General features: G+C 43.6%; 1 protein-coding gene across 1 annotated transcript in view; it reads right to left on the bottom strand.

Moving 5' to 3' along the window:
• The window catches only part of COL4A3 (collagen type IV alpha 3 chain), a 177,220-nt gene that overhangs the window by 61,023 nt on the left and 106,180 nt on the right, over nucleotides 1-10,017 (bottom strand). Inside the window, exons 12-15 of the mRNA XM_045294265.1 lie at nucleotides 8,681-8,725; nucleotides 6,360-6,413; nucleotides 5,421-5,462; nucleotides 460-544 (exon numbers count right to left, since the gene is read on the bottom strand). Coding sequence (XP_045150200.1) covers nucleotides 460-544; nucleotides 5,421-5,462; nucleotides 6,360-6,413; nucleotides 8,681-8,725 — 226 coding nt within the window. The remainder of the gene's footprint in view (nucleotides 1-459; nucleotides 545-5,420; nucleotides 5,463-6,359; nucleotides 6,414-8,680; nucleotides 8,726-10,017) is intronic.

Genomic DNA, 10,017 nt, shown 5'->3' with positions numbered 1-10,017 from the left:
GAAAATATTTGATTTACAAATAAGGAATCCTACTTCGCGGAATTTCATTTATCACGGTAGGGTCTAGAACCGATTAACTGTGATAAACGAGGGTTCTCTGTGTATATATATATATATATATATATATATATATATATATATATATACCAGTGCTCAAGACCCTCCTCTTGTCCAGACTGAACAATATATGGGGCTGTGGTTAGGGGAGTCACTAGTTAAGAATCACTGAGTTTCTGTTTTTAGTGACAAGGAACTGGGCAATTGGTGGTGGTGGCACACATGATTAATATTGGTGTCATTCAAGTGACATGTGAAAAACACTGGATTGCCCAACGTTGGGTCCTATGTATTTTAGTAACAACAACAACACATCCTGAGTGTGTCAGCTCCTGGGCTACCTCACCTTACAGAAGTTGCTGTCATGCTAAGCAAACGCTCTAGGAAGACACGTGTTCTCACCCTGGGGGCCACGAGCTCCTTTGGGCCCTGGTGGGCCTGGCCTTCCTTCATCTCCCCTTTCCAGGAATGCGTCATAATATTCTGTCTTAAAGGAGAGAGAAAGTATGAAGAGCATGGGGAGCTATGCATGGGCAACGGACCCAAACACAATTCTTTCTTAGTACCTTGGCCTTCTTTTTGTCCAATAAAATACTTTCATGTTTTCCTGAATTTATAGGTTTATTTCTTAGGAGGGCTACGTGGGTTATATATGTGTAAATGGATAAATCTATACATAAAATCAGATCTTTATGGTGTCATAGATTAAATAGTTCACGGACTTTTAGCTAATTTTGCAGTGTGGACCCGCTTGCATATATCTATTTATAAATCGACTTTTATTAGTGCAAACCATAACCCCCTTGCGTTTTAGTTTCCTAACCCTAACGCTAATCCTGTGCACGATGCACATTCTATGTATGTGCATGTTATCTGTCCGGGCACTTTATATGTGAAGAAATACAATATATGTTGTTGTTGCTAAGCATCATCTGGTCAGTTCTGACACAGTGTGATCCCACGTGATCCCATGACCAACGGGACAAAATGATGCTCGATCCTGCCCTGTCTTCATAATTGTCACCACGTTTGCACCCATTGTTGCAAAGACGGCGTCCCTCCATCTCCTTGAAGGTCTGCCTCTCCTTTGCTCACTCCCTGAAAGATGTCCTTCTCCAGGCACAGGTGCCTCCTGAAAGGATGGCGAAGAGAAGTGTGATGAAGCCTCCTTGCTCTTGCTTCGAAGGAGCATTCTGGTTGTACTCCTAAGACAGATTTGTTTTTGTTTTTTTAAGTAGCTTCGAGATAGTCTATATTGTTTGCCAGCCCCATGATTCAAAGGGCTCACTTCTCCTCTGGTCTTCCTTATTCAAAATCGCCTGGCTCAGACCAGGAGCACTTTAGTCCTCAAAGTAATACCTTTGCTTTTAAATATATTAAAGGGGTATTTTGTATTGGATTTACAACTAGGCATTTGTGTATATATGGGAAATTAAAGTTTCCTACGTGATGTACTCTGATCTATTTTCTTCCTATAGTAGTTTTCTTTTAAAAAATGGTGGTCTTGACCTACTACATTTATTTCTAAGTATTCTGGGTTCTACACTTAAAAAAAAGAAAGAAAAAAATACTGATAAATGTTGCTTCTCTAAATTTCGGGACACGCCAACCTAAGGATTGGTGACTATTCTTTGTTTCCCGCCCACCCGTCCTTTGTATCTTAAACAAGCAGAGTTTCTTGAGAGTGAGGAAGAATGGCGAAGATGCAGAGAAAGCCAGAAAGGAGATGGAGGGACACAAAGGCTACAAACAGAAACTGTGAGGATGGAGCAGGACAGACAGAGGGGTCACGACGAGTCAGAACTGACTGGGTGGCACCTAACAAGAACAAGAACAACCTATTGTTTGAGGAGAAAGGTTTTGTCCAGAGCAGATCCCTGTCTCCTTGAATGTTGTTGTTGTTAGTAAGTTGGTTCCATCAAGTTGGTTCCAACCCACAGCGACCTTATACACAACTGAGCAAACCACTGCCCGGTCCTGCACCAGCCTCACAAAGTTTCTATGCTTGAGCCCATTGTTGTAGCCACGGTGTATCCATCTCTTTGAAGGACTTCTTCTTTTCCTCTGCCCCTCTACCAAACATGATGGCCTTTTCTAGGGACTGGTCTCTCCTGACAACATGTCTGAAGTAAATACCACGCACTTTCACCATCCTTGCCTCTGGCCATACTTCTTCCAAGACAGATTGGTTTGTCCTTTTAGTGGAACATGGTACTTTCACCATTCTGTCCCAGCACTGCAATTCAAGTAAAATCAATTCTTCTTCAGTCTTCTTTATTCAATGAACAACTTTCACATGCACAAGAAGCAATTGAAAATACCATGGGTTGGGTCAGATGCACCTTGGTCCTCAAAGTAACCTCCTTACTTTTCAAGACTCTCGGGAGGGATTGTGCCCCGAGTGTTCCTCCTTGAACGACAACCAGTATTGAAAACATACTCTTGTCCTCCCTTCTTCCCTTCTCCTGAATTGACTTACTCTCAACAGGCTCCCAGAATCACTCATGTTACATTTGCATCGATACTAAAACCAATGGCATTCCAGCAAGAGCCCTGGCTTCTCTCTAAGCCCTGACTTAGTCCTAATGCCAGCCCAAGGACTCCACATTCACTTTGTGAACACCCAACCAGCAAGGCAAAGTCACCAGGAGACAGAGGTGGCAGTGATCTCCCTGGGAACCCGGGAAGTCAGGGAGGAAGGAGCAGGTTCCCTAAGAGAAAGACAGATGAAGCAGGAACACACGCGCAGCATAAGGAAAGTAGACATGAGGGAGAACCCCTCAAGCCTAAGAAAGAACAGAGTTATCTCCTGGATCCTCTCCAAGTCTGACCTGCTGGATCAACAGAAGACTATCTGTCTGACTAACGCTTTGAATGCAGATTGAATTTCTTTGCTGAAAGACTTACACCACCACCAAATCTGCACATAAGCTGCTAATCCAGTATTACTGTTTTGGGATTGACATTTGTTTGATGGGGTGTGAGCCTGATTCCCACCTCTCTTTGTAGCATATGTTGAATAAAATTTTGTTTTTTCTCACTATTATAATTGTGTGATGATTTCCCCCTAGGACATGTGAACAGCACATTTAATTTTTTTTTTTTTGCATAGCCCCAGGCAGTGCCTCTACTACTTATCTGTCAGTTTGTCCTGCTGTGATGGCCCATGTGCTATGGTGATGCTGGAAGCTGCATCACTGGCATTTTCAAATACCAGCAGGGTCACCCAAAGAGAACAGGTTTCAGCAGAGCTTCCAGACTCAGAAGAGACTATGAAGGAGGAGTAGGTCGTCCACTTCTGAGGAATTAGTTACTGACATTAGCCACAAAGAAGGCTCTAGGAATTGATAGAATACCAATTAAAATGTTTCAATAAGCCGATGAAGCACTGGAAGCACTCACTGGTCCATGCCAGGAAATTTGGAAGATAACTATTTGGCAAATAACTGGAAGAGATCCATATTTGGACCCATTCCATAGAAATGTGAACCAACAGAATGCACATATTATAGAACAATATCATTGCTATATGCAAGTAACATTTTGCTGAAGAACAGTCAACAATGATTGCAACAATACATTGACGGGGAGCTTCCAGCCATTCAGACCAGATTCAGAAGAAGACATACAACCAGGGATATCAATGGTGAGGTCAGATGTATCTTGGTTCAAAGCAGAGAATACCAGAAAGATATTTACTTGTGTTTTACTGACTATGCAAAGACATTTGACTGTAGGGGCCAAAATAAACTCTGTATAGGCTTGAAAAACAGAATTCCAGAACACTTCATCATACTCATGGGGAAGCTGAACATGGATCAAGAGGCAGTTGTGGGAATATAACAAGGGGATTCCGCATGGTTTAAAATCGGGGAAGGCATGAGCCATGGTTGCACCCTCTCACCACAACTAGTCAACCAACCCCCAAATCAAACTCACTGCCATCAAGTCATATGTTGAGCAAATACTCAGAGAAGCTGGACTTGATGCAGAAGAACAGGGTATCAGGATTGGAGGAAGGCTTATTAAAAACCTTTGATAGGCAGATGACACAATCTTGCTTGCTGAAATTGAGGAGGACTTGACCCATTTGCTGAAGAAGTTCAAGGATTGCAGTTTTCAGTACAGATTAAAACTCTAAGCAAAGAAGACTAAAATCCTCACAACTGGACCAATAGGTAGCATCGAGATAAATGGAGAAAAGTTGTCAAGGATTTCATCTTGCTTGGATCCACAATCACTGCTCATGGAAGAAGCAGCCAAGAGATAAAACAGCACATTGCATTGTGTAAATCCATTAGACAAAATCTCTTTAAAGGGTTAACAAAACAAGGATGTTACTTTAAGGTCTAAGGTGTGATGGATTCGAGTCAATGTATTTCCAATTGCCTCACATGCATGTGAAAGTTGGACATTGAAAAACAAAGATCAAAGAAGAATCAAGGTGTTTGAAATATAGCGCTGGCGAAGAACATTGAATGGACTTTCAAAGGAACCAACACATTTGTCTTGGAAGAAGTAAAGCCAGAATGCTCCATCGAGGGCAAGGATGGCAAGACTTCATTTTACAAAGCTTTGGACATATTGTCAGGAGGGACCAGTTCCTGGAAAAGGACACCTTGCTTCCTAAAGCCGAGGGGCAGCAGAAAAGAGGAAGATGCTTGCTGAGATGGATGGACATAGTGGCTGCACCAATGGGCTCAAGCATAAGAACAATTGTGAGGATGCTACAGGACCCAGAGATGTTTTGTTATGGAGGACATAGGGTCGCTAAGAGTTGGGGCCAACTTGACATCATTTTCTGTACACATCTATTGCTTACAACCACCTTTTGAGTCGGATATACAAATTTCAGAATTCCCAGCATGGGTCCCTCGTCCCTTTCCTTAGATTGCAGGGCCACAGGATACAGAATGTGGCCACCCTGGGGCTGACAGCATTCACCTATCCCACATCCACACTGAAGTGGAGAAATGCCCATTGTAGCGGAGCTTGGGTAACCGGTCCTCCCCGGTCCTGCATTGGATCCATGGCTGAGCAGATGCAGCCATAGACAGGCCAGGTAAAGGGATGGGGAGAGCTGGCTCCATCACCCTCCATTGCCCCAGCTGCCCTCTTTCCCACCCTGAAGGTGCAAGGGAACCCTGGACTAGGTCTGATGAGACTCAGGCTCTCTCCTCTGAAGCCCAGGATGGGGATCACAGGAACGTTCCAGGGGTCAAAAAGAAAACACAAATCGTCAAATCATGACAACAGCTATTTCTATCCTGGTTTGCAGCAGCTAATGAAAGATATCGATTTTAATATTTTGAGGGACTGAATAGAATTTGACATTGATATTGTCATTAAAACACGACACTTACTGGACCACGGAATCCTGGAGGTCCACGGTCCCCTTTCCAGCCCTGTGTCAAAAGAGAGTTATAAATCATGAGCATATTCATGAAAAGGACTTACTTGGCATATTTAAAAATAAAAGTGTGATTGGCCAACAAATTGATGCTCAAAGTAATGTGCAAACCAAGTTGGAGGAAAGCTGATTTAAGATTGAAGACCCGGAGTCTGCTCTATAACTGCTGTGCCCCTCGTGGTTGTCCCAGCTGCTTCCACGGCTAATGTTCACCCGGCCTGCACACTCACGTGTTCTCACCCAGACTAGAGGCTGGAAACCAGCGCCCTCGCTGCAATCACCCCTTTCTACCCCAAGAGTGCGTTTCAGAGTTTAATTGATTGGGAACGGTATTATTTTAAGATAAATCTTGAGTTTTCATGTATGCATACACATGAAAATTATTGGGAAATGTGCAGCATGTGTTATCAGACGTCAGTGAATCACAATATAATTCATAATTAATTGATCTCAACCCTCTAGTGTATTGTGACTCAGGTGGAAAAGTGTTGGGTCCAGCCTATCCTTGACTTCTTGCCCCGCCCCCCTGCAAAAAAAATTCTGATGCCTGTAGGCCTTTTCCCATCTCTCTTCAAGGGGATACAGAAACACAGTGGCCTCACATCTTCCTCCTGTAGCTACATTGACTGAGTTTAATATCTTTCCCATAAAACTGCCCTTCAAACGTTTAAGCCAAGTTGTTATCTCTCTCTCTCTTTTTTCTTAATAAATATACTCACTGGGAAAAAAAGCAATGGCTCAAATAGGCATTTTAATAAAACACATGATTACGATTCCTTGAATTAAGTTAGTTAGGTGCACAGTATAGGGAGCAGAAAGAATGGATAGGTAAGACCTAAACATTTTTTTCAAAGCTAAAGGTAAGATATTAGCATATTAGAGAGGGGGTTACCTTAATGCCAGATTCACCCGTTAATCCAGGGAAGCCCTGGTTGCCCTTGGCTCCCTAAAGAAAGGGGTAAAATAGAAGAGACTGGATCATACACCGCTTCTGTAGGAAACAGCAACATGCTCAACCTCTTGTATTAAAAGGGAATGCGTATGTAATACCTGTCTGCAATGGGTGTGCCAAACTATGGTTCTAATGTAGTTCCAAAAAGACATTCTACACTTTTTGCTCGATTGTAAACTACTGTATTAGAGCTTGAGGAACCCTGGTGAAGTGCGTTCATGTTGGGCTGTTAATTGAAAGCTCAGCAGTTCGAAACCACCAGTAGGTCCTGGGGAGAAAGATGAGGCTTTCTACTCCTATAAAGAGTTACTGTTTGTGTAAACAGGGGCAGTTCTACCCTGTCCATGGGATTATTTGGAGTCAGAATCCACTTGATGGCAGCCTGTGAACAGGTATTCCATCTTAAATTCTGAGCACCGGTAAGTTTTTGGAAGGTTACAGTTCAGTGGACTCCTTCAACCCAGTTTTGCATCTCCCTTTTTTTAAGAAATCATTTTATTAGGGACTCATATAACTCTTATCACAATCCATATAAACATCAATTGTGTAAAGCATATTTGTATATTCATTGCCCTCATCATTCTCAAAACATTTGCTCTCCACTTAAGCCCCTGGCATCAACTCCTCATCATTTCCCCTCACTCATGAATCCTTGATAATTTATAAATTATTATTTTGTCATATCTTGCCCTTGCCGACGTCTCCCTTCACCCACTTTTCTGTTGTCCATTCCCCAGGGAGGAGGTTATATGTAGATCCTTGTAGTTAGTTTCCTCTTTCCAATCCTCCCTCCCTCTACCCTCCCAGTATCGCCACTCACACCACTGGTGCTGAAGGGATCATCCGCCCTGGATTCCTTGTAGATTCTGATCCTATCAAGGTCTCTCTGACCCTTGACAGAAATGTGAAAAGATCTGACCTCAGGCAGAGTGTGTTTTAAATCAGATTACTGCCATTCCCTGGGCCCGCCCTCAGGGACTTGACTGGGTGTGCCCTTGATGAAAATGGGGGTACTAGGAATGAATACTCATGAGTCCTACTCTCACTGCCCTGGTCAGAAGGCTCTGAATCAATCTTATAAGCGTTTCTAATCTGTAAGAGTATACCTTTCCTATCATGGTCCCTTTCCTGCTTGGGCAATCCTCCCTGCAATTGTGATGACTTGATGTGCCACCAAGCATGACTTTTGTGACAGTTCTCTTTGTTTTCCATATCAAATCGCATTTCCATAGCCACGATTGCATAACTCAGAATCCTTGGACCCCATTAGACCTCATGCTGGATCATCTCTCTCATCCGAATGATTGTCTGTGTCATGCCTTTGTCCTGTTTAAGACTTACTAAATGTGCCTCGATAAATATTTGAATGTGGGATCTCTTTTCCTTTTAGAAGACTGGTTGCCATTGAGTTAATTCTGACTCTTAGCGACCCTACAAAGAGTTATAGTCTTGGAATCCCACCGGGCAGGTCTACTCTGTCCTCTAAGGTCGCTATGAATGTCAGACCACTAAGCAAAACAAAGAAACACGAACACAGTGGTTCCCATAGAGTCAATTCTGATCCCATGTGCGTCCGAGTAGAGCTCTGCTCCCTACGGTTCTCCATGGTTGGGATTGGGGAAGGTTATTGGGCAGACTTCTCTTCGGAGGTGCATCTAGATGAATTCAAACTGCCAACCTCCGGTTAGGAGCTGGACATATGGATGACATGCACCACTGGAGACTACCTGCTTCCATCTATCCCACTGCTATTCAGTCCATCCTAACTCACAGGCCTTTGTTAGACAGAGGAGACCTGCTCCAAAAGATTTCTGAGGCTGTAAGTCTTTATGCAAGCAAGCTGCCTCATTGTTCTTCCTCCTGGTGGTAGGTTTGAACCACAGACCTTTTGGTTAGCAGCCCCACACTTTGCCCACTGCACTACCAGCTGTGCCTGAACAACTTGTGTCCTGAGGTGCCACTGGGTTGGTGCCGTAGAATTGAAACTCATGGCGATCCTCTGTATGACAGAAGGAAGCCCTGCCTGGTCCTGATCTCCACAATTATTGTTATGACTGAGCCCACTGTTTTTTTGCTTTGTTTTTATTTTTTACTGAGCCAACTGTTGCAGCCACCGTGCCCATCTGTCTTGTTGAGGGTCTCCCTCTTTTTCTTGTACCTCCTACTACACACACACACATATAACTATTTGTTGACTAAAAATCTTTCATAAGGTAGTATCAACATTCTCTCAGCCTCAAAGTGCCAAATGATTTCTTTACCTGAGTTCCAGGGAAACCAGGGGCGCCATCTTTTCCAGGTTTTCCCTGAAATGTAGACAAAGTGAAAATATGCCATGTGATAATCATGGGTAACTTTCCCAAACTCAGACACCTTACAGGTTGTCACCACCTCCTGTTGACTTCAGGTGAACCTCAGAGTGAAGAGTGTTGAAGCTCTCAAGAGAAAGCAGATGGGACAGGAGGGGTAGGGGGAGGAAATTAAAACCTCAGCTTCACCTAGAATTGAGGATGTCCAGCCTAAGCCTGGAAAAAGTTTAAAAAGCATTGAACTGCAATGTGAATGAAGAAATCCAGGGGGGAAAAAGAAGATGCCAGAGTCAGTTTATTTATTAGAAATGTGGGTCATTCTTAGAACTTCAGATGTCCCTATATTTAAATATATGTACAAAAGGTAGATGGTTGTATCCAAAGAGTGGGCCTTTGGCTAACTCCTCCCTGCTAGAATTAAAAATCAGGTTGATTGAACATTTTTCTTAGGGCAAAAAAACAAACAAAAAACCTCAATGAAACCCATAAGCTTTTCTCTAAGTGAACATTTAGGGGTCTTTAAACAATATATAGGCTTCGATCTTTCCTAGATGAGGCTGGTTGGGGTCATGGGCCCCTGTTGCCCTTGTCTTCCCAGCATTCCATGCTATTTACCTCCTGTCCTACCTAGCATGCCCCACTTCCTGTGAGAGGGTGTTGCGCCTCCCTCAGCCTGTGGCTGGATACCTCACTAGCCCATTGCCCAATTGGCTTGGCCAAAGTAGCGTTCCCTCCTGGCCATGGTCCCCCCAGAGTGAGAGCTATGACCCAAGCTGGGCCAATCAAAAGAATTCTTTGGGATTTTATACAGTAAAACCTGAAAAAGCCAGAACCTGTCATGAAGGAAAACACAATTCATTTCTGTACAAATAAGCCACAGAAGTATGGTTGTACTGCACCCTGTCCAAGGCAGAAGACTAGTGAGATGGGGAAAACAGGCAGTTCTTTTGAGTACTGGCTCTCTCGGGTTTCCCTGTATATGAACAGAGAGAGCCAAACACATTGTCTCTCCTCTGATCCCACTAACCTGACGCTGACGGCTGTTGTACCCTCCGTTCTCCACCTCCACCCCCACCCCATGGAAGGAGCCCACTTGCCAAGGAGAGAATAGCCAATACAGAGAAGCTGAAGTGAGAAGAGTCTGGCCTGTATTTCTCAGGCTTTGCCATCTCTGAAACTCATTCTAGCCCTGGGCTTTCCAGAGAGTCCGCCTACACTTTTTCTTTAAAACAAACAAACAAAGGAGTTTGAGATGGGCAGGTAGAGTTCTGGCTAAGACAGGTTGCACA

Source organism: Echinops telfairi, unplaced genomic scaffold (genome assembly GCF_000313985.2).
Source record: "Echinops telfairi isolate 266 unplaced genomic scaffold, ASM31398v2 ScPeMD7_3;HRSCAF=10, whole genome shotgun sequence".
Classification (NCBI taxonomy): domain Eukaryota; kingdom Metazoa; phylum Chordata; class Mammalia; order Afrosoricida; family Tenrecidae; genus Echinops; species Echinops telfairi.
The sequence above is the reverse complement of the archived record's forward strand: the minus strand, read 5'-3'. Positions and strand labels throughout refer to the sequence as shown.